Source organism: Nicotiana sylvestris, chromosome 11 (genome assembly GCF_000393655.2).
Source record: "Nicotiana sylvestris chromosome 11, ASM39365v2, whole genome shotgun sequence".
In the NCBI taxonomy this organism is placed as follows: domain Eukaryota; kingdom Viridiplantae; phylum Streptophyta; class Magnoliopsida; order Solanales; family Solanaceae; genus Nicotiana; species Nicotiana sylvestris.
In genome coordinates this window covers 101,385,822-101,411,201 of record NC_091067.1, presented here as the reverse complement: position 1 = coordinate 101,411,201, position 25,380 = coordinate 101,385,822, and the positions used below count along the sequence as shown (strand labels likewise).

At 37.0% G+C, this 25,380-nt stretch overlaps 2 protein-coding genes across 2 annotated transcripts; one reads left to right on the top strand and one right to left on the bottom strand.

Moving 5' to 3' along the window:
• Positions 1–243: 243 nt before the first annotated feature.
• On the bottom strand, positions 244–3,565 carry LOC104220177 (protein SPIRAL1-like 1). Its single transcript, XM_009770994.2, has 3 exons — positions 3,303–3,565; positions 1,073–1,349; positions 244–529 (listed from the first exon to the last, which is right to left on the bottom strand). Exons 2-3 carry the CDS (start codon positions 1,313–1,315, stop codon positions 449–451), a joined length of 324 nt encoding a protein of 107 aa, XP_009769296.1. The 5' UTR covers positions 1,316–1,349; positions 3,303–3,565; the 3' UTR covers positions 244–448.
• Positions 3,566–5,258: 1,693 nt separating this feature from the next.
• LOC138881406 (secreted RxLR effector protein 161-like) lies at positions 5,259–7,679 on the top strand. Its single transcript, XM_070161628.1, has 2 exons — positions 5,259–5,601; positions 7,435–7,679. Exons 1-2 carry the CDS (start codon positions 5,259–5,261, stop codon positions 7,677–7,679), a joined length of 588 nt encoding a protein of 195 aa, XP_070017729.1.
• Positions 7,680–25,380: the final 17,701 nt, after the last annotated feature.

The window sequence follows — 25,380 nt, the reverse complement described above, 5'->3', positions numbered from 1 at the left end:
TGTTGTAAGAATCCATAATCTTCAAATCCTGAATTCACCTCCTTGTTGCACATGTCAATATTTCATTCATGTCAAGTTATTTTTCCAAGGAAATCGTATTATCATATAATGCAACATTTTTTAAATTATAAATCTTACCTCATACCATCAAGCGGCAAAATAATCAAAGAATATGAAATTTATGAAACAAGATGTTCGACCACTAGTCACAAAAAAGCCCTATGTAACAACAAAAAGAGTAACTTGGATCAAAGCTTTCAACTGAGATTATGGACAGAAGTTTGTGCAATTACACCATTTATCCTTGACATAGAAAACTCCCTCACCCACCAGGTAGCAACATAAAACAACACTGACATTCTGCAATACTCACAATCACACTTACAACATAGTTGAAAGATAACGTATAGAAATAATAAAACCGTGATGGGTGATTGGGATGTCTTCATCAGCTGCTGCCACCACCAAAGAGATATCCCAGAGAAGATCCACCACCAGGGGCAGCATGGATTTTGGTAGATGGTCGGTCCTATAACAAGGCAATAACTCAGTTAAAACCAGACAATATTTCCCTAACAAATGACATATGATTATAAAAGCAAGAAAAAGGTCTACTCAACTGCAAAGTAAAAAGAATTACACCATCATAATTCAATGGTGACAATCAATAAGGTTTTCTAACCAAAATACTTGTTTAAGTTTCTTGACTGAAAGGAGTCACGCAGGCCTACCCCTTAAATCCTCAACAATTCCTTACAAATCAGTCACAAAGATCAATCACTTAAATTTCAAGCTAACAGAACATTCTCACTACTTAACACTACCAAACAGGCTATTAGAGAAGTACTACCTCATAGTTATATTTAGTACAAAGAGGGGGCTTGTGAAGATGTCTTAAGTTCACCTAAGCTTAGTTTTTATCGGTAACTTTCTTGGCATTACCAGACACCTTATATTTACTATAGGAGAATGCATGTTATCCGTGGTTCCCTGAGTCCTCCCTTATACCCCCTTTTGCTTCCAAAAAAACCTCTCCAGCAAAGCATTATAAGAATTGTGCACAAGTATGTACCGTGATAAAGTTGCCCGTATTTTGACCATCTGCCCTGATACTCTGAATACCTGCGGGAATCTGCTTAGTAGCATCAGCAGGAGGAGCAGCAGCAACAGGCTTTGGAGATGGTTCTTTATTTATTGGCTGAGCTTCACTTTGAACAGCCTGGGGATTTGTTGGGGTTGATTTTGGAGCCTCACCACTCCCAAACAAGTATCCTAATGAGCTCTGACCTCCTCCACTGCTGACTCCACGACCCATATCTTTGCTTCTTACTTATTAGATCCAACGATACCTGATTCAAGCCAGATGATAGAATTGAACCATGAACAGCAAGGATAACATAAAGATCCTCAAAGAAGCACAATGAAAATTAAAAGCAGCATAACACAAGAAGAACTAGTACAAGGACAACAGGTCAAAGCACAGAAATAAAGTACGCTAACAAATATGACAATTTTGTATAGCACTGATCAATCTATAATAGTATAATAAAGAAAAATCATGAAAGAAACTCTAAAATTTAACTGCAAATATATAAAACTCAACCATCATGAGAGTTACATGCTTTGGAAGTCCACATGCACCTATATATTATCTAGAACCACTTCGAAGAAAGATGCTTATGCTTCGAGCACTCATCAGAAAAGGCATGAATCATTTTGACAACAGCAACACTATGCCTCAAAACCATAGTGTCTGGAGGGTAAATTTCAGAGCTATATCCATATGAAAATAGGAATAATGATCAGGATGTATTATGATTAAAGTGTGATGTTTTTGTTGGTAGTAGGAAGTTCAGGCGTATTTTTATATCGATACGGTAATGCGGATAATGGTCAGGGTGCATTATGATTAAAGTGTGATTGTTTTAGTTGGTAACAGGAAGATCAGGTGCATTTTCTCGAGGCTCAGAGCACCTTATGAACCAGAAAAAACAGCTACAAGAAGAAGAAAAATGACAAATTGAGCTTCCATTTTGATCCTTTAAGTTACACTCTCAACTTTGGTAATGGAGATTTTGGCTTCTTTAGGTTGTAAAGAGTACCCTTAACTCTGCCTCCCACTACCCATCACAAGCACTTGATGTTTTTCAAGAATTTGGGCTTCTAGTTAACTAGCTTACTGATTTAATCAATTATTTTCCCTTTTCTAAATCCACCCTATCTCTTAGTTTCCAAGTGTTCAGAGGAGGCATGAAGCATTATGAGGCTAGGAAAGTGATCAGAGGAGGCATGAAGCATTATGAGGCTCTCAGTCGTTATATAGTTGATGATTTTAAAAAAAGACAGGCTCTCAGTCAGAACGACGAGTAATACTCACATGTCAGTTTATAAATCATCTTTTCCTCCTTTATATTAAATCAAGGTCAACATTGACCTATATTGACTAGAGCCGAAAGAAGAGGTATTATCACAATATGCCATTACCCTTTTCCTACGTGCTTCAGCATTTGTTAAGCTCCTTCTAGACTCCAAATTTTCTCCAAAACAACCACTAAACTTCTTGCCAACTTTCCCATTAAAATTGAAAGAGAGACCCTACTACAGATAAAACTACTTAACTAATCCCAAAAAAAAAAAAAAAAAATTGTGAATGATGGTGGTCTTCGGTGCAAAAGCTCACCAAGGTTTAGACAAATGGAAAAAAATCACCTAGTGTTTTTACCTCCGCAGAGATTTGTACCTGAGACCCCATGATTCCCTTCCCACGGACTTCTCCAATCTTTGACACCAATTATTCATCAAACACTTCCTTAAGATGCGACATGTTAAAAACGCCAACAACTGGAGGAAAGCCCACTTTCCTTTCACTATAGGATCCTCATCACTCAAGACCTCCTTTTAACAATCAGAAATTGAATAACTATAAAATCCATCTACTGCGCCTCAATCCTAAATTAGTTAGAATCAGCTATATCAATCCTTTGTATCCGTTCCTCTATTGTTTTGAAATATACCAGAATTCCTTAATTGTTCAGAGTGAAGTGAAAATTGCTCACTGAGTGAATCAAACTCTCATAATTATATCAAAACAACTTTTTAGCACAAAAGGAATAAAATCAAAATCCAAAACCAAATTAGCAAACAAAAAAAACCACAAATCCCTAAAAAATGAGAAATCAACAGCTTAGCTTAGTGACTTTCCTCAAACCTACATACAAGCACAGTACATATACACATAAACTTGAAGTTCAATATATGTAAACGGGAAATAGAGATCTAGGGTTTAAGAAATTTGGGGTTACCTTGTTTGCTCCAATTGATTGAATGTAAACAATGAAAGTAAATGAAAGGGATGTGAAATTATATAGTCACACTTTATATTTGCTAGTTCACCGACAAGTAATTGTAAAATTGGGTGATATAATGTGATGTTGCAGCAAATGGGTGTTGAAATAAAAGGTTCGTGTGGGACAGCTTCTTTTTTGGAAAAATAGAAGGGAATAACAGAGGAAAAAATAAGAAAGGAAAATAAATCATATATTCGTATTCTTTTTTTATGGATACTAGGAAAATCATATATTCTTATTCTTAAATCAAAGATAAAGAGTGGCAGTCACGTAAGTTAGTGGGAAAGCATCACTCTTTTGTTTAATTTTTCTGTTAAATTAAAAAGGATGTTTTATAAAACATAAGGATGACAATGAACAGGAATGGTATGAATAATTCAGGATCTAAAGATTTTATGTTGAGTTTTCACTTTTTTTCATTGTAATTTGCAAAATTGACTTTTTCAATCATGAACTTTTGTTCATTTTTCATTCACCAAAACCATGATGATTGTAAAATTCCCGGTAAATTTCAAGCAAATAAGACAAGCATGTTTTTGGGGGGGGGGGGGGAACCTGATTTATTTGAGATTTTAAAAAAATAGTATTTGAAATTAAGTTAAATTTTTTTTTTTGGGTTGAAATAAGACTCTACATGGGGTATTCATGGTTCGGTTCAGATCGATTTTTCCTTAAAAAGAAATAAAACCAAGTAAGTCGATTTTCAAATATTGGAACCAAATCAAACCAATTAAGTCGTTTTTTTATCGATTCGATTTATGTCGGGTTTTTTCCGGTATTTATCGATTTTTTCTTAAATATGAGATAGACTACCAAACACATATTCGGGCGACTACATTTTCAACATAATACTATCAAACCAATTGCTCTTTGAAAAATCTATTATTTACCAAGATATATTGATGATAATTGAATCAAATAGTGATGAATAATTTAAGGATTCAATTAAAATTAATTAGATTATTTTTAACATGAAGTAGATTCTAGTAATTAGCAAAAGAAAACTATCAATCAAACTAAAATGTAAAGACAAATAACTAGATTATTATAATATCAAAGAATTAGACTAGAAGCGCAAACCTTTAACATGTACCGTTTTAGAAACTTTGTATATATAATGGGTTTGGTTCTTTTTTCGTTGTATTTTATTAAAACCAAAACCAAATCAAATTTGATATATTTTTAAAATCAAGACCATAACTAAATCAAACAAAAAAAAGTATCGATTTTTTTGTCTATTTGATTTGATTTTTCGAGTTTTTATGAACACCGTATCTCTATGTATGTACATTGTGTTTTTGGTTTACACATATCTTATAGTATTTACTTACGTTATCATTTGATGATTCTTGATCTATAAGAACTAACATATACTACGCCCAAATGAATGCATTAGAAGTGACATACAAAATATTCTTATTATTTGGAGACCACCATTGGGTTAGATTTTATTGGCTATTTGATGATTGACAAAGGAACTCAAGCATGAACAGGTTCATATACAATGTACACACACACGGGCAGATTCAAGCACAAGGCATGCACGTGAAGGAGATAAGCTTAGAGTTATATGTGATATTTTCTGAACAAAACGGTTGTATAAGTGATACGGAGAAGGACTCCTTACCCGAAGAGAACTCTATCCTAGATAAGGGAGGAGTTAGACGTTGAAGATAACTAGAACTCTTCCATCATGGAAGAGTATAGCATTAGAACTCTAGTTATTTCCTATTCTTTGGAGCAACTACTGATAAGTTAAGTAAAGAATTTGCTAAATTAATAGAGAGTGAATTTGAAATGAGTATGATGGGTCAACTTAATTTCTTTTTAGGCTTACAAATTAAACAAAATTCAAATGGAACTATGATCCATCAGCAGAAGTATGTAAAAGAGTTGCTTAAAAGGTTTAAAATGGAAGATTCCAAAGAAATTGACACTCCTATAGCAACAACCACAAAATTGGATGTAGATGAACCTAGTTCATCTGTTAATCAAAAGTTGTACAGGAAAATAATTGGCTCTTTGTTATATCTCACTGCTAGCAGACCTGACATTGTTTTCAGTGTAGGTCTTTGTGCTAGATTTCAAGCAAATCCAAAGGAGTCTCACGTGAATGCTGTCAAGAGGATCTTGAGATACGTAAAAAGCACCATTGACCTTTGTCTATGGTATCCAAAAAGTAGTAATTTCAACTTAGTGGGATATGTTGATACTGATTATGCAGGTTTTCTTGTGGATAGAAAGAGCACTTCAGGTATGACACACTTTTTTGGCTCATGTCTTATGTCTTGGGCCACCAAAAAGCAAAATTATGTGGCCTTATCTACTGCTGAAACTGAGTATGTTGCTGCTGGCCTCATATTGTGCTCAATTGTTATGGATCAAACGACAATTAATGGACTTTGGAATTGATGTAGGTTGTATCCTCATCTTTTGTGATAACACCACAATTAGTATGACCTAGAACCCAGTTCATCACAAAAGAACTACGCACATAGATGTTAGGCACCACTTTTTGAGGGACAACTATAAAAAGGGTTTGATCACTGTGAAATATTGTGCTACTGACAAGCAAATAGCTGAAATCTTCACAAAAGCTCTAAGTAGAGATCACTTTGAAAGGAACATGCTAGAACTAGGGATGATTAAGATCATCTAAAAAGAACCAGTTCTAACACAAAAATTGATTAGAAAATATGTGATTTTTGTACATAATTAGATTAGATTTTACTCAGTCTCATACTTTCACTAGTATACTCTTGTGCCATGTGCTAAAATGTCTCATTAATCTCTAATGATATTATTTTTATTTTCTTGGAAAATTTAGACTTACATTAGAGATTTCTCAGTGAAGAACCTGGTTCATTAAGATTACATGGTACATACTCTCCACTCTGCATATTTTGAAATAATTATATTTGGATCAATGATAAAAAGGAGAGTCCCATTTAGTCCTAACCTCCTTAAGCTTATCCTTTATGAAATGAACCAATTTCACCCAAAGAGAGTCCCAAAACGCAATAAATGCTTAGATATTAGGGAGAGTCCTCAACATCTTTTCAAACTCGACTCCCAGTTTGATTAGACTTCTGAGCTTCTGAAAAAGTTGTCGTTATCCAATTAAATTCTCCCTCTTTATATTGATTTAGTCTTAGTCGTTTCTTCACTTCTAAATTTCCAGCTGCCAAATAATTCTCTTTATTTTCTCTCTATCTTCTAAATACGTATATACTCAGCTTCTCTGATCCTCTAACCATCAATGACTAACATTTCTAAAAATCCCTCATCACCGCCCAAAGAATCCACATCTACACCTTCAACCACACCTATCTCTAAGAAAGAAAGATTCAAGTTGCTTGCTCGCAAAGTAGTTTCTAGAGGACAACAAATCAAGAAAATCAATGAGAAACTGAGGGCAAGTCAGGTAGATGAACCCTAAAAATCTGAAGATTCATTCAAGTTTTCAACTGAGGGGGAAGAAAATATTTCATCTAAAACAGAGCAGGCAACATCTGGTCCAAAATATTACATCAGAGATAATCTCCGATGTTGCTGAAAATCTGGAAAACAGGTTTGTTTTGGCAGGAACCATGGCTGGGGTTGAAACAACTAAGTTTAGGAAATAAATGGTAAAAATAAAAAGAAAAAATAAAAATAGAATGAGGGTGCTCAAGGAAATGTGAGGGGAATGAGAAAAGGAGCGGCCGAATCTTCACCTGCACCTGTTGATTTGGTTGAAGAAATATGAGCTATAGAAGTGTGGAGTGAGGAATCGGTTGGAGAGGAAGAAATTTTGAGAGAAAAAGGGGGTAGTGGGTCTGAATAAGTGGCAGAGGGGTTGGTTAGGTTGGGGAAGAATGTTCAAGAACCTATTCCATCAGTACAGAAACCCCTCGAAGACCTACTAAAACACATATCTAACAGCTATAATCCAAAAAGGAAGAAGAGTTTAGGAGTTAAAATCTCTGGAACTACTTGGATAAACAAGAAGAGAAAGGTTGCCTCTTCTATCCTTGTAGAGACTCCTCCCACAAGAGGAAGAGCTAAAAGGAGTCAGAAGAAGCATAGTGAGGCTGAACTTGAGAAGCCTTAAAAGAAAGTAAAAGAAATGCTGCTGCAAAGGGAAAGAAGAAAGTGAGTGATCCTGTTGAGGTAGTTGAAATTAAGGAGATGGACCCGGTCCTTCATGATGAAGAGAAGGCAGAAGAGGTGGAGGTTGTGACTCAAAAGGCAAAGAAAATAAAGACTTCCAAAAAGAAGTCTCCTTCGAAGACAAAGTCTATAGAGCCTTCTAACTTTGCAAAAAGAACCAAGTTTGCCATGAAGTCTTGAAAAGTGAAAGTAGTGGAGGAAGAAGAAAGTGAGAAGAAAAGGAATCTAATGATGAGCAGGACATGATAGTTAAGTTTGGGAAAAGAACCATCTTGAAGGGTAGACTCCTCAGGGATTTGGAGGAGGAAGACATGATTATGCTGTTGGAAAAATTACAAATGCATGGTTCAAAAGAACATGGTCCTTCAGATAGATGGAAAGTTTGCTAGAACTAAGATTGTGGAGTTCATGGCAAATTGTAAGATGAAAAATGGCAGAGTCACCAGTGTGGTAAAGGGGGTGACTGTGAGCTTTGATGAAAAGGAATTGGGAGAAATTCTAGGAGTACCTGCTGAAGGGTACAATGATTAAAAAAAGTTAAAATGGCCAAGCCTAGAAAACCTCCAGTCACGACCCGAACCGATGGGTCACGATGGGCACCCGGTACCTTACTCAACCGAGTACCAACATAATATATCTTTTTGTATCATACTATCATAGATAATTGAGCCGGAGAGGCTGCCATGAAATAGATAGAATACAACATGTAATACCAACTTATACATAAAACATATGGGCCTCTAAGCCAAAATAACCACTCGTATATTGAACATAGGCCGACAAAGCCATATAATTTTTTTACGTACATGACATCTGTCTACAAGCCTCTAAGGATACATAATTGTCATAAAGGTTGGGCAGAGCCCTGCCATACCAAACAATACACATCTAAATCATACTGACCAAACAAGCAACTCCGGAGCAAATGGAGTGCGCCAACATCTTCTGCTGAGCTGATCGCCTACTTGGAGGACCCTCAACCTGTCTATCAAGACCTGCGGGCATGAACGTAGTGTCCCCAGGAAAAAAGGACATCGGTACGAATAATGTACTGAGTATGTAAGGCACATAAATAAGTATGTAAAAGACATGGAAGAAATATAGAGTAAATGACTCAACCTGTAAGTCTGGATAACTCTGTAAATCATGAAATACTTGTAGTGCCATGCATATATGTATGAATGTCATGTCATGCATAGGTACATATGTTTATAACATTATCAAGCCTCTGAGGGCATCCCATCATATCATTTCAGTCACTGTGAGCAAAATCATCAACGTATACTAGCTGATCAGGTGGTGGTACGTATATAACGCCATAACCTTTCCCATATCCCCCATATATATATATATATATATATATATATAATGACATATATACATATAATGCATATATAATGCCATCTGGTCATGGGTCAATGTGCATATGTAAATGCATGTAAAAATATGTTAATAAAATCTGCCGGTACGTCATAAGACCATTATGCCTCTAATTAATAACATGAAATAAACTTTACCAACTTACGTATTTTTGAGAACCATGAACAGATGATAGAGTAATATAACACATGGGAAATCAAGAACATAAGTATCTCTAGTATTTCTATGAATAGAGTCATTTATGGAAGTTGTACATTTTCTCGTTTTGTTTGTATCGTATGGATCATGCCAAAAGAAAGAAGGGATAGCCTTAATATACCTGAGTTGATTCTTTTGACAATCCCTCTAACATACGTCAATTGTGACAAATCATGTAACGGCGAATCGAAGTAGAGAAAATTCGTATGATATTCTTGAGAAAGATTGCACCCGTACTCCCTTAGAATCGCAAATCTCACGCTTTATCGTATTATGAAGTTTCAAACGAGCTATTTGAGCTTCATCGTTAGCAAGTTTAGCATTAACGTTGCTGGTCTAATTCACATCCATAATGATGCAAAGTGATAAACATATCCAACTCCTAGGAGATTAAAGCTTCTCCATGTAAAATAAAAATATGTCTTTCCCACTTGCCAAAATATGTATCAATTTGTTTAGGCTTAAAGGAAATCTTTCAATTATATTAGAAAAGGGAGTGAAATGTAGTAGAACCCATCTACTTTAGCCTTGTGTAAATTAACATACATATGAAACTATACCAAATAAGAAACAATTCCAAGGTAATTCCAAGAATCCTTACGTGTAAACAAGGCATCATATGTCTTGTGACTCATTATGCACATTGTTGCCACTTTGGCTTAGTTTAATACCATGTGACAGCCCCAAAATAATCCTTGTCCACTTAATTATTATAATTGATACCATAATTATGAATTATCTTAATTGTGGTAGTATTTAATACCATAATTATCCCCACAATTAATCAATTATCCACATAATTAAGAATTATCTCAAATTACTTAAAATTCTACTTATTTTTAATACCCTTTTATATATCATACTGTCATGGTCATATGGTACCTTGTATGGTATTAGTCCATAAATAACGGATTTTAACGCTCGGCCCGTATTTTATCCCAACATGCCAAACTTGGACGAAAATTCATTTTCTTTGACTTGCTTCCCCTCTCATCTTCACGAATTTACTCCTCACTTGTTTGAAATAGCATAATACTTAATCTCCAAATAATCATTTTCTTGGACTGGTGTCAATTACCTTACGACAAATTCAGCGTACAATATTACAGGGTGCAACATCGTTGTAATTTAATGCTGAGAAGCATAACATCATCGTAATGTAGTACTGCATGGCGTAACAACATTGTAATATAATACCGGGGGATGAAATATCGACATAATTGCAGGGCGTAACATCATTCCCCCCTTTGGAACATTCGTCCTCGAATGTTTACTGATGCACTTATCAGTTTCATAACCTATGTCTTTCGAATACTTTAGTACTCTTCTTGCCATCCCGGCAATTGTTCTGTAAATAAATCCAATAGCCAGGGCATTCCCCACTTTAGACCTCTTTTTCATATCATGACTTGTGGTTGGAATCCTTCCGATCTCGTAACTGTTGCTACCTTCTATCATGCAGCATGTACGATTCTGACCTTGTAAGTGCGCTTATGCGTCTCTTCTTTCCCTTTTCCTCCGATTTTAGCCATTACTGAAGTTCTTCACTCAGTATTTTTTCAAACTTACGAATATTGCTATATCTTATTTCATAGACCCGGTTATCCATCCGTATGACTTTGCTGCATCTATGTAGGTCATACTATACCATAACTCTTACCTCGATTTCTCGTTACTAAGGTCTGCTACCAAATTTCAGGTTACTTTCATTACTTATTTAATATGTATAAATCTATGTCCTTTAGTGCTTCCACATTACTGTTCATCTTAAGAATGACGGCTTAATCTCATCTAATACTTTATAATTTTTATCTATCCATTGTTGATTCACCTCAATATTGATCTATAATCTACCCTTGATAACTTAACCTTTTATGTAACATTACGGCTAGGGTTCACGTTTCATCAGGGAACATCTGAAATGATTAGATTGATCCACCTGGGGCAATACCATGCTTTCATAACCGTATCTCACAGCATCCCAATGTGATTCACCTTACGTGGGTATTTTAATCCTATCCAATTCATGAAATCTCTTTCTCTTCTTCGTCATATGATTTCTTAATCGAAGGCTCAAACGTCATCCTTTATCTCAATTACACCCTCATTGTATTACCAGGGCAGCATTCCATCTCTTCTAAATGCTATTAGTCTTAGATTACTTTGAGTTCATTCAAGCTATAGTGAGCTTTGTATAACTTAGAGGAACCATCTGCTCTTCTTGTTATCATGGGCTTAATCTTGAGGACTTATCCATTTTCGTTACCTTCTCACTCGCCCATTCTTATCCTTACTCATGTCTTCTAGAACCTTGTCGCTTCACTATACAATATCTTGCGACCTACACATATCTATTTATATTACTTGCAATCTTTCAACTTGCTTGCATCATAGATTTTCTTATGTTATTTTGGAACATCAAGCGAGCCATCATATCGTCTCTAACTCTTCTTTACTCTCATAGTCAGGATTTTCGGTAACTAGACCATAGGCTGGAAGATATGCTACTGACGAAGCCGCTATTATTCTTAGATACTGAATCCCCGCGCTTCTAGCCTTCTATATGAAGTATGGACTATTCACAAACTTCTGCCTTTGAGTATCTCGTACGTTGTTCACCTTTATCTTACTTGTGAGCACGTGATTTTTGTATACTCCCATAAATTCAAAACAAAGTAATTTCGTTTCATTATTTGCAATTTTGTGAATTTTGTGGCATTTGCTGTTATTATTTACATTTTTTTGTTTGTGCATTTCGTTTTTTAATTAATGAAAAATACAAAATATGCTGCATTTGCATTTAGGATTTAATTTTTGCATGTTTGAAATAACTAGTAATTTAGTGTTTCTAAAACTGGAAAATCACAAAAAAATAGTTCATTTTTGCATTTTAATTTTAATTTCTCGAGTTTTGTTAGCTTTCTTTAAGTTGGTATTTAATTAGTATGGTAATTATTTTTAGAGGTTAATTAGTTTAATTTGATAGGATAATATTAGTTTTAATAATTAATTTAGGATTTATTTCTAATTTTGGAAAGAAAAGAAATTTGGAAATTGAAAAAAAGAAAGATTCGAAAAACAAAGGGAAATTCGATTTGGGCCATTTATGTAAACCCCCATTCAGCCCAATTGCCCCCCGTACCCTCCCAATTCTAGCCCAAACCCGCCTATACCCGGTCCGGATCCCCCTTTCAGGCGAAACGACGCCGTTTTGACCAGTGCCAATCTGAGCCATTGATCATCACCTGATCGAACGGCTCGGAACTAAAGCTGGGGGAGTATATATATGTCCGAATATGCACCCCCCTCCGTTCATCGTCCCAACATCCCCAACTTCAGAACCCTGCCCCCAAACCCTAGTAGCTGCCCCAGAATTCCCCACCATCCGGTGGCGGCGCCGGCGTCCAATCGCCACCAAATTAACACCATGAACTCCTTTCCACCTCCCCATCCCAAATCTCCAAACAGTTCCTCTCGAATCCCCTTCCTTCGCCTCGAATCGCAGATCTGAGGTTAGCACAGGAAACCCTAAAATTCCCAGATCCACCCAAAATCACACCATGCAACCCCTCATCTCCTTCCTGCCTCAAATATGTGTTTGTTTCGTTTCAAAATGGTCCGTCAGTGGTAAAGCAGAAGGCCGGATAGCCAAGTTTTTCCTTGGGTTCCTTTCTGGTTTAGCAAGGTCAAGTGAACCTAATACCGTCATTAATCGTTTGGTTTTTGTTAAGGATAACCGATTAATGACCGTCAAAGGTTCACTGTCTCCTCCAAGGTTGTTCGAGTTCATGCAGTTCTTGCCGAAGCAGGTTTGGGATAATTTCCCTTTGCATCGATTGGTTTCTGTTGATTTCTTCTGTTTGTTTGCTTGGTTGTTTGTTTTACAGCTTTCCAGAATTTTCGTCTCTTGATTAATTGCATTATGTTCTGATTGCAAGTTTGTTAGTTAGCTTGTTTGTGTAGTTGTCGATGACAATCGGCTTCGTAAGGTTTGAGTTTAATTTGGTTTCAATTCACGAGATTTTCTTTTTCCGCTGGGTTTCATTTCACATTTTGTGAATTAATTTTGGAAATGAGTCAAGTATAGTTCACCGTTCGCATTAATTCTTGTTTTAAGAACATTTTCTGAATTCATGTTTATGTGTGAAGGGTATTCAAGCTAGTTTCTCATAATTTCAATAGTTATTTTGGATTTCAATTTGTTTGAAAGTGTCAGCCCGTTTGCTTACTGTTATTGAGATTGTGAGCATTCAGAATTTAAGGGGGGTAAGTGAATAATGGGGAACTTTAGGGGGTAATTTGGAGATGGTTTCAACTTAAAGAATCTTTAATAACTGATGGGAAGCTTCCTAAATGGACAACTGCCCAAAATGGTTAGGGAAAACAAGCTGTAAATTGAAAATATCTAAAGGGAATGGACAGCTGTCCAAAAATCAATTTTAAAAGATGCCCTATGAGGGTATTTTGGAAAAAAAGTTTGACTGCCTTGCCTTGGAAGGCACACAGCAGACCCTCAGCCTTTAAAAAGAAAGCCTTCTTCTCATTCAAGAGAGTTTTTTACACCTTAGAGAGACCAAAAAAGGGCTGAAATACAGGAGAAATCAGAACCACTAAAAAAAACAGAAACCACTGTTCCATTGAAAGTTTTCTATAATTCTTGAGGCTATCACTTCCGGAATGATCTCTGAACAATCGAGGGCTAAAATGGCTTGAGACTTAGTCATTAAGGATAGGTGTTGGGTGTTTGCTTGTGTGATAGTGTGTTTGACACTACAATTTGGTCTGCTGAATTGTATTTTTTGGGGTTGAGCTATTTTGGTACACTGTTCCATTGGATTTGAGGTTCACTTTGCTGCTTGTTACTGCTGCTGGGTTTTTGATTATCTCGCTGTTGCTTTCTTCACATTTTCAGGTACACATGTTGTGAATTTAGAAGCTATGCATGAAGCTTTGACTTGCAGAATGAAATGAAATAGCTCCAATATGTCTGGGCTCTTTTGATCAGTGCTACTGTTTCCGTGTCTCATGATTTGGTGTATAATTATTGTAGTGATTGTTTATTATGATGACTGTAACTAATAGGTTGCTAACATGAAAATTAGCCGCAATAATTACTGTTTGATTAGTTGCGTAGTAGTTTAACAGGACTGGGAAAGACAATCAGCTGAATTGTGTGGGTAAAACAGTCATGCAGTTTTGTGCTTTTGGGTATGAGTTTCGCTGCATCTGCTACTTTGTTGCTTCTGTTTTTGCAAATTATAGATTAATCTCAAGTTGACTGTGATGGGTTAAGCATATACACTGTCCAAATGTTTAGGGGATGAAAATTGGTAGCTGCAGTTTGTCAAATTCAGTTCAGTGGTGTTTGTACTTGGTCGTTTCATGCATTATGGTCTGTCTATAGACGTTAAATCTTATATTTGTTTGCCCATTTGTTTGATGATTTAAAATGTAAAAATGCCAAAGATCAATCTCTTATTTGGTATGGTGAAATGCGAAATTGGAAACGTGAAATGCCCATTTGGGCTCTATTGAGCCTAAACTCATAGGGCTGGTATGGGATGAGAATAAGGCATTAAGCCTTGATCCTGAATTTCTCCTTTTCCGCATAGTGTGTACAAGTTGGGCCCGTTAACGAGTGTGGCCCAAATTATTTCAATTCTTAAGTGTTGTAATTGTAAATGCATCGTGGGGTTTAGACTCAAAAGGGACGGACCCCTTGTTTATTTATCCCCTTTTAAGCTTAGTTTTAAGTTGTCATCTTTGAGTTCTTTTGGGTTTCCTCTTTATTTGAGTCAGGGCATTCCGAGTAATTAAGAAGTGAGCCATAATTAGACACTTAGTAACAACTGGCTTCTTGTGCTAATCTCATAATATAAAGGTACAATAACAAATATTCGTAGAGAAACCTTTAGGGCCGTTTAAAATACAATTGTGATTGTGTACACGTTCGCGTGACATGATTACAATTCTAAAAACCAACTCGGAGTATGCATTCGCGCAACTTCAAGCAAACATTCTTAATAATAAAAATGGGTTTTCGTCGGATTAATTAAATTAGCTCATATAGTCCGAGGTGCGCCGTCTACCATTTAATCATACGAAACGTCAGAATGTTTGCAGTTTGCTTTAGACACGCACAACTTTAGCCAAACCTTTTTCTTTATAATAAAGTGTTAGTAATTGTGGACACGTTCGCATGACATGATTTTTGACACGCCAAACAAATGGGTACACGTGCGCGTGACTTGTTTTTGAGATAATTTTCTTAATTAAAAGCGGTAAAGGATAAATGCACATAGGTTCTAAAATCAGTAACTAGACAATTTTAATAAGCCAAGTATGATCAAAGCGACCGTGCTAGAACCACGGAACTCAGGAATGCCTAACACCTTCTTCCGGGTTAACAGAATTCCTTACTCGGATTTCTATATTCGCAGACCGTAATTAGAGTCAATTTCCTCGATTCGGGATTTTAACCGGTGACTTGGAACACCATAAATTATACCAAGTGGCGACTCTGATTTTAATAAATAATCCCATTTCAATTGTCACTTAAATTGGAAAAAACTCCCTTATGCCCTTTCGGGTGTAGGTAAAAAGGAGGTGTGACATTACTTACCTTAAAATCTCGCATCATATCTTCTATCTCTTTCATGACCTCCCTTCCACATAGGTGTAATTCACGTTCATAACTTGAAGCTCTATTATAATACTTGCACCTCTGGTGCATACACAATCCGACGGGAGCTTCATACTGACTTTTTATGAGGCCGGTACTCTTCAGTTGGCTTCATCGTAGAGCCGTTATGAAATATGGCTACTATACTATCTTTTTTATACCTCTGCTATTTAAGAGTGATCGCGAGGTCTATAATTCTCATGGTCCACTCCTGTTTTACTTAGTCGATGTAACTCTTTAGTTTCCTTTTATTTTCTGATCAGCCTTTATGTAGGCATAAGTTATCTTCCGATCTACGGCTCCTGGTATTAGTTATTACTTCAGCCTTTCATAGGTGCTGAGGGATATTCATGATAAAATCCTTTAACAATTCAATCCTTCGTCTATGACCTGGGCTCAATTCTTTCCTTTTACGTATACTGAATCTTCTACGGCTGTATATGCTACAGGTATAAAATTCCAAACTCTTAAGTGTGTTCATAACATCACCAACTCGGGATCATTGATCGAATAATTCCTCTTGTTCCTTCTTAGCTTTCTTTAACATAAGCTATTACTTTCCCTCGTCTTTTTCCCCTTTGTTGTGTGTATACTTAGCTTATCTTAGTTCCCACGCATGCCAGAGTTTTTATGCAACTCATATGATCTCAAATATTACTTTTAATTTTACTTCCTGTTCATTAGCCACGGTAGGTGACACTTTCCTTTGGAGTGCCTACAATGTTGTTGTGAGACTGTTGTTACACGACCATTTCCTCTTTAGGTAGTTGTGCTTAGGTTGAAGCCTTCTTCCTTATTTTCTCAGCTAGTTTTTCGTTTGTAGTACTTAGGGAGAACCCTTGACTCTCGTAAAGCTGCGAGCTTATTACATACATTTTTATGTCCTTCCTTACCTATAATCATCCGTAGTTGCTTACCTCCGTTTCCTTATGCTTGTAGGGTTGCTTCTGAACTGATATCTTGACTGTTTTCCTAGTGGCACTTTCTTTTATTCCCGTAACACTTATACGGTACCTTTAACTACCCCGACTCCTATTTGAATTATCTCAAGTATTATAATGACATTAATACGAGGCATAATTCTCCATGTTGGGGTTTACTACGTTTATCTTGCATGATCTGCTGATTTGTCTGTAACTTCTTGTCTAGTCATGACTAGGCTCTTCCTGAATCAACTACTAACTACTCATTGGCCCATTCTCATATCTATATTCCGCATAATCTTTCTTGGGTTATTTCCTATGTCTTAACTCACCTCTCGCATTAGCTCCTTATTTATCAAAAATATCCCGGGTAGGAACCCTTACTTCCTTTTCTTGGTGTCGTGCTTACATAATGTTCTGCAATCATAGTATATTTGTAACGTTTGGATATGTGCAATCTCATCCCTTTCTCATTTTTATCGTATTCTTCCTTTATCATTCCATATTCCCCCTTTAGGGGAGTACTAAGACTTGGAGCTATGACGACCTGCCTATAGATGTTTTTCCTCTTCATCTTTGGGGTCCTTTCACATCGTCAATGACCCTTACTCACCTTGCGATAATCCTTCTATACTAAGGATAACAAAATTCCTTACTCACGAGCGTGACACTTAGTATAATGGGCACATACAGTCCCTTAAGATGAACTTTGCTCACATTGCTTATTTAGGGAAGCGTCTTCCTAAATGACCATTCTCTGAATTTCTTATGAATCTTCTTTTGTTGTCCATTCTATTATCGTCGGAACAAAATTTGAAATTCTCATGATGCCGACTATCATCAATCACTCAGCCCTTAATCATGTTTAGTTTATCTTGTTCACCAATTCATACTGGTTCTATTACTCTGGGGTCTAACTTTTCCTTTTGGTAATCACGTTAGAGCTGGGAACTTATTTCTCGAAATGCGGACATGACTGTATGGCCTATGCTCTTTTGTTGTCCTAAGGCTTGTCACCTATCGTCTATTGCTTTATTTTACTATAGATTCTGTAATACTATCATCTTTTGATCTACCGTTGTCATCCATATATCATATCTTACTCATAATGCTTCATTTACTTTTTTCTTATTTCCCGCTAACATTTATGCCTATCATTTTATTCTAAAAACTCGAACAAGACATTCTTTTGCTTTTACCTCCCCTTTACTCCATCTAGTGGCTCTTTGGGTTGCTTAACGTTCTCGCTTTACTAGGGACGCGAGCCATACTAAGGTAATATTTATCCCTTCAAGGATTCCGGTGTCTATCTTTATAGTACTCATATCTAGATGCACTATTTTAGAGTGCGCCATCTGGGTGTCTCAAAAGGAGATCTATTAGCACATTTGCAATATCCTTCGAAAATGTCAACTAACGCAAACAATAAATTCACCATTTTAAGTTACTCTAGCCCTTGCCGGATCCTGATATCCCGTCCTTTTCTTAATCTACACATGTTAGCCCCCAATAGGGTATAACTGAGATAGGTGTGACCAATTATACATACCTCTATTACTGTTGAGGGTAACTCACAATGCTTATATTTTTTTGCCGGAACTGTAATACTGATAATCTTCATTAACTGGGTGACTCGTATCCTTCTTCACCTTGCTTCTTTTACTTGTTGAAACTTGTGTCTCCCTCCTTATTCCTTTTTACCGTAAGAGCGGATAGGCATTCTTGCCTTAGAGATCCTTATCAAGAAGCTTACACATCTTAGTATACACATGATTTGCTGAATACCTATTGAGTTCCTTTGACTCAATTCTTCCACAACTATATCTCTTGCCAACTGTCTTTCTAGATGTAGGTATCGTCGTACTATAGGTAAGATAGAGTATAGAAAATTGAGTTCTTACAACTGAGCTCTACCACACGATCTAGAGTAGGAAGAAATAGTGACAATACTAAATGCCCTGTAGCCTCCTGCTTATAAGTGTGGTGCATGACAGACCCATAAACAAGACTCTACTAGACACAGCTTAAAGACTCCCTAGAACAGAACTGCTCTGATACCACAACATTTGTCACGACCCGAACAGATGGGCTGCGACGGGCATTTGGTACCTTACTCAACCGAGTACCAACATAATGTATTTTTTCGTATCATACTATCATAGATAACTGAGCCCGAAGAGGTTGCCGTGAAAGAGGTAGAATACAACATGTAATACCAACTTATATATAAAACATATGGGCCTCTAAGACCAAAATAACCACTCGTATACTGAACATAGGCCAACAAGGCCATATAATTTTTTTACGTGCATGACATCTGTCTTCAAGCCTCTAAGTATACATAGTTGTCATAAAGGTCAGGACAGAGCCCCGCCATACCAAATAATATACATCTAAATCATACTAACCAAACAAGCAACTCCGGAGCAAATGGAGTGCACCAACATCTTCCGCTGAGCTGATCGCCTACTTGGAGGACCCTCGACCTGTCTATCAAGACCTACGGGCATGAACGCAGCGTCCCCAGGCAAAAGGAACGTCAGTACAAATAATGTACTGAGTATGTAAGGCACATAAATAAGTATGTAAAAGACATTGAAGAAATATAAAGTAAATGACTCAATCTGTAAGTCTGGATAACTCTGTAAATCATGAAGTACTTGTAGTGTCATGCATATATGTATGAACGTATACTAGCTGATCAGGTGGTGGTGCGTATATAATGCCATAACCTTTCTCATATCCCATATACATACATACATATATATATATATACATACATATATATATATATATATATATATATATATATATATATATGTATGTATGTATATATATATATGTATGTATATACGCGTATATAACGCCATCTGGTCATGAGTCAATGTGCATATGTAAATGCATGTAAAAATATGTTAATAAAATCTCCGGTACGTCATACGACCATTATACCTCTAATTAATAACATGAAATAAACTTTACCAACTTACGTATTTTTGAGACTCATGAACAGATGATAGCGTAATATGACACATGGGGAATCAAGAACATAAGTATCTCTAGTATTCTATGAATAGAGTCATTTATGGAAGTTGTGCATTTTCTCGTTTCGTTTGTATTGTATTATCATGCCAAAAGAAAGAAGGGATAGCCTTAACATACCTGAGTTGATTTTCTTGACAATCCATCTAACATATGTCAATTGCGACAAATCACGTAACGGCAGATCGAAGTAGGGAAAATCCATATGATATTCTTGAGAAAGATTGCACCGTACTCCCTTAGAATCGCAAATCTCACGCTTTATCGTATTATGAAGTTTCAAACGAGCTATTTGAGCTTCATCGTTAGCAAGTTTAGCATCAACGTTGCTGGTATAATTCACATCCATAATGATGCAAAGTGATAAACATATCCAACTCCTCGGAGATTAAAGCTTCTCCATGTAAAATAAAAATGTCTTTCCCACTTGCCAAAATATGTATCAATTTATTTAGGCTTAAAGGCAATCTTTCAATTATATTATAAAGGGAGTGAAATGTAGAAGAACCCATCTACTTTAGTCTTGTGTAAATTAATATACATACGAAACTATACCAAATAAGAAACAATTCCAAGGTAATTCCAAGAATCCTTACGTGTAAACAAGGCATCATATGTCTTGTGAATCATTATGCATATTGTTGCCACTTTGGCTTAGTTTAATGTCATGTGGCAACTCCAAAATGATCCTTATCCACTTAATTATTATAATTAATACCATAATTAATAATTATCTTAATTAGGGTAGTGTTTAATACCATAATTATCCCCACAATTACCAATTATCCACATAATTAAGAATTGTCTCAAATTACTTAAAATTTTACTTATTTTTAATACCATCTTATATATCATACTATCATTGTCATATGGTACCTTGTATGGTATTAGTTCATAAATATCGGGTTTTAACGCTCGGCCCGTATTTTATCCCAACATGCCAAACTTGGACGAAAATTTATTTTCTTTGACTTGCTTCCCCTCTCACCTTCACGAATTTACTCATCACTTGTTTGAAATAGCATAATCCGTATAATCTCCAAATAATTCTTTCCCTGGACTGGTGTCAATTACCTTACGACAAATTCAACATACAATACTATAGAGTGCAACATCGTCATAATTTAATACTGAGAAGCATAACATCATCGTAATGTAGTACTTCAAGGCATAACATCGTCGTAATATAATACTGCGGGATGAAATATCTATATAATATTGCGGGGCATAACACCTCCCCACTTCACTTGCCATTACAAGAAAGTTTGGTGACAATGAAGAAGAGTTTCAGCCCAAGGCCATATACGAAAGTGAGATGAAGCCACCCCATAAAGTGATGTTTGAATTTGTTAACAAGTTTGTGCTGCCCAAGTAGGAAAGAAGGCATATTGCCACATTTATGAACCTGGTCCTTACGGAATGTCTCAACAATGGGAGACAAATCAATTGGACTGGGTTTATCATCCAGCTTCTTGATAGGATTCTAACTAGCACCAAAACTCATATCATACCCTATGGTTTCATTCTCACGGTCGTACTTGCTCACTTCAAGGTTCCCATCAAGAAATGGGAAGTTGGTACTAGCAAGGATCACTTTGGGGAAAGCACTTAGACAACATGTGACTATGAATTCCACACTACTCCCAAAGAACCTGGTTCATCCAAGAAGGTACGTATGAACAACAAAGTGCGAGCTTTGGTATAGGAGAGTGAAGCTAAGGATGATGAGATTGAGAGGCTAAATAAGAGGCTGGCTGAAGTAGAAACTGAGAGGGATGCTCAGGGCTGAGCTTGCAAATGAGAAAGAGAAGAATGAAGACATTCTTCATGATATGCTGAAACTACTTCAGGCCAAAACCTAAAACCTGGTCCTTCCCATCCTTGAAACCTTCCTAGCTTAGTGAGACAAACCAGTGACTCGGATGGGATTTCTTTTTGTTCTTTTTGCTCATGATCCAATATCTTTATTTTTCTTTATGTTATGTAGATGAATAATATCAATGTTAATCAACTATTTTTATGCTTAACTTTGTTGATTCTTCTTAGATAGCTAATATCATTAGATTGATATATGATGCTTGATTCCATGATTACATTTGAAGTAGCCCCAGTGGTAATGAGTAATATCTATTAAAATCTGGTTATCTAACATAAATGTGCAACTTTTCGATGATGCCCAAAGGGAGAAGATAAGTTGTGCTTTTTACTTGAACTGTGATGTTTATAACCTAATAAACCTGGTACTTGATAATTTGTGACATTAAAATAGAAAGTTTTCTAACATTGTGTTGATGTTGAGCTGATTTGCGACTTTAAAATGGAAAGTATTCTAATATTGTGTTGATGTTGAGCTGAGTTAAAATAGGGCTTATGCTTATGAATAGCATAGAGTTTGTCATCATAAAAAATGGGGAATTTTTTGGCCTAAGTGAAGTTTGTTTTGATGATTGGAAAGGAACTTATCACGACCCAAAACCCAACCCGTCGTGATGGCGCCTATCGTGAGACTAGGCTAGCCTCAACTCAACAATCAACACGATAATAATAAGTTTGAAAATATTTACGGAAGCTTTTAACAGTTAAAGAACTATTTGAAACATAAAAAATTCCAAGAATAAATACAATCCAGCCCAAAACCGGGGTGTCACTAGGTGCATGAGCGTCTAAGAAAAATATATAGTCTAATATAATGTCTAAGGAAACTATTGAAATATAACTGGAAAGTAAGGTGGAGAGCCAAGGCCTGTGAACACTGTGCAGATACCTCAATAATCTCCTACGTTAGAAGCCTCGATCAACCACTGCCACTGGATCCAAAATGCCTGAATCTGCACACGAGGTGCAGGGAGTAACGTGAGTACACCAACTCAGTAAGTAACAAGTCCAACCTTTGGACTGATAGGTAGTGACGAACTCAACCTCATCAAAAGTAACAGAAAAAATATACATAAACGTAGGCATGCTTTTAGTTAACTAAACAACTCGAGCAGTAAAACAGAGCAGGTAAATACAGGATAAGGAAATGTAACTCTACTACGTCTACATGCTAATGCACATGCTATATGAAATGCACCATGCTGCGTGCCTCATGTGCCTACAAATCTCAAATGCTCGTTCACTTAGTACTGTATATGGCTTATACGGCCCAGGGAAGATCCATCCCGGAATATATACATTCCTGACAGCAGTCACTCAGTATTGAGGAAGGCCATTCCAGCCTATGGAGAAGATCCATCTCCAGATAATAACACTAGCAACCTCACAACCACTCGGTACTATATATGGCTCACAAGGCACAGGGAAGATCCATCCCAGAATATATACACATCACTGACAATAGTCATCCAGTACCGAGGATGGCCATTCCAGCCTATGGAGAAGATCCATCTCCAGATAATAAGTACTTTGGACAAGATCCATGTCCAGGGAAGATCCATCCCTCAATAATATCAACTGCACTCACTAGGGGGTAAAGACTCCTAAGGGGATCCTTTCAGCCCAAGCGCTAGAACAAGCAAATGAAGGCATAGTCAACATCCTGCTGCGGCGTGCAGCTTGATCCCATCCTGTCACTCAATATCAGGCTCTCGGCCTCACTCAGTCATCACTCTCCATTCTCACATATACGGTCTCAAAATGCCATGATACTAGCCTGAAAGAATGATATGATATCCCAATCAATAATAATCGAGACCGAGACATGATATAATATGAATGAACAGGACTGAGTACAGAATATCAATGAAGCTAATGATATAGCAGCAAGAAACAACTTCTCAGGTCTCAACAGTATCGGCGTGAAGCCTTAACATGATAATTAGCATGATTTACAGCTCATTAACTTAGTCACATAATCATAACACAAATATCAGTAGGAAGGAGCCACTAAGTGGTGCCATGGAATGATCCAGGCCATAATTCTCACGGTGCACGCCCACACGCCCGTCACTTGGCATTTGCATCACCTCAATAGTAATCATAGAACACATAGTTCGGGGTTTTAAACCCTCAGAACCAAGTTTGGAAGCGTTACTTACCTCAAGCCAAGCCAAACTCTAGCCCGCGATGCCCTTGCCTCTCAATTCGGACTCCAAATGCTCTGACTCTAACCAAAATCAGTATATTATAACCAATATACGCTAAAGGAATGAAACCCATACGAAAATTATCAATTTAGACCAAAAATCCCAAATTTGCGCAAATGCGGCCCCCAGGCCCATATCTCGAAATTCGATAAAAATCACATCACAAGAATCCTCATCCTCCCACGAGTCCATACAAACTAAAGTCATCTAAATCGGACCCCAAATGGCCCATCAAATCCCCAATCAAAGCTCTCCAAAACTCAAGCCCTAATCCTTTAGCTTCACCCCAAATTCCCAACTAATTTCACGATTAGGTAGTGAAAAAAATCATCACAAACACAATAAATAAGACCCAAGTAGCTTACCTCACTAAAACCCCTTGATTCCCTCTTGAAATCACTGCTTTGAGCTCCTAAATCGCACAAAAATGATGAAGAAATGATTGAAAATTGCGAAGGGGCCTTTTTATACATTCTGCCCAGCACTTTCACACCTGCGACCCATTTCACACACCTACGGGCCGCTTCGATGGTCAAGATTACCGCATCTGCGGTTTCCACTTAAGTCACAAGGACCACAGCTGCGCCCAGGCACCGCACTTGCGGTGCCGCAGATGCGTCCAAATAATTGCATTTGCGGTTCTTCTCCTGAAGGCCAAACTCGCATCTGCGAACTCCTCATCGCTTCTGCGGCCTCGCACCTGCGGTCCCCAATCCACAGGTGCGGAAATGATAGGAATAGCAAAATCTGCAGCACAACTCAAGTTCCAAACTTCCCGTCAACCACTCAAAACCATTTCGAGGCCCTCGAGACCTCAACCAAACATACCAACAAGTCACATATCACTATTCAAACTTATTCCAACCTTCAGAACACTCAAAACAACATCAAAACATCAAATTACTCTCGGATTCAAGCCTAAAGACTTAGAAATTCTCAAATTCCACCAACAACGCGAAACCTATCAAATCACCTCTGAATGACCTGAGATTTTGCACACACATCACATATGACATTACTGACCTACTCCAATTTCTAAAATTCCATTACGACACCGATATCAAGATTTCCACTGCCGACCGGAAACTCCAAATTTCCAACTTTGCCAAATCAAGCCTAATTCAACCATGGACCTCCAAATTACATTCCGATCACGCTCCTAAGTCTAAAATCACCTAACAGAACTATCTAAATCATAAAAATCCAAATCCGAGATCGAATACTAAAAAGTCAAAACTTGGTCAAACTTTCAAATTTAAAGTTTCAAACTGAGAATCATCCTTCCATATCTATTTCGATTAACCTGAAAACTAAGACCGACGACTCACATAAGTCATAATACATCATACGGGACTAGTCATGCTGAAGATCTGGCTAGCGAAGTGCAAATGCTTAAAATGATCGATCGGGTCGATACATCCTCCCCCACTTAAACGTACGTTCATCCTCGAACGTGCATATAGTTGTTCCAAAAGCTAATAAATTGTTGTATAACCTTACCATGCATACCTAGGGGTGATCCCACATCACCCCATCCCATATAGGTCTGATAATGCAACATGATTGAACTT

Excerpts from the sequence above, each read along its gene's own strand:
- LOC104220177 (XM_009770994.2), bottom strand. The coding sequence starts at position 1,315 with ATGGGTCGTGGAGTCAGCAGTGGAGGAGGTCAGAGCTCATTAGGATAC. Across the intron at positions 530-1,072 it reads ATACGGGCAACTTTATCACG|GACCGACCATCTACCAAAAT; the intron begins GTACATACTTGT and ends GCCTTGTTATAG.
- LOC138881406 (XM_070161628.1), top strand. The coding sequence starts at position 5,259 with ATGGAAGATTCCAAAGAAATTGACACTCCTATAGCAACAACCACAAAA. Across the intron at positions 5,602-7,434 it reads GGATAGAAAGAGCACTTCAG|CCTTAAAAGAAAGTAAAAGA; the intron begins GTATGACACACT and ends GAACTTGAGAAG.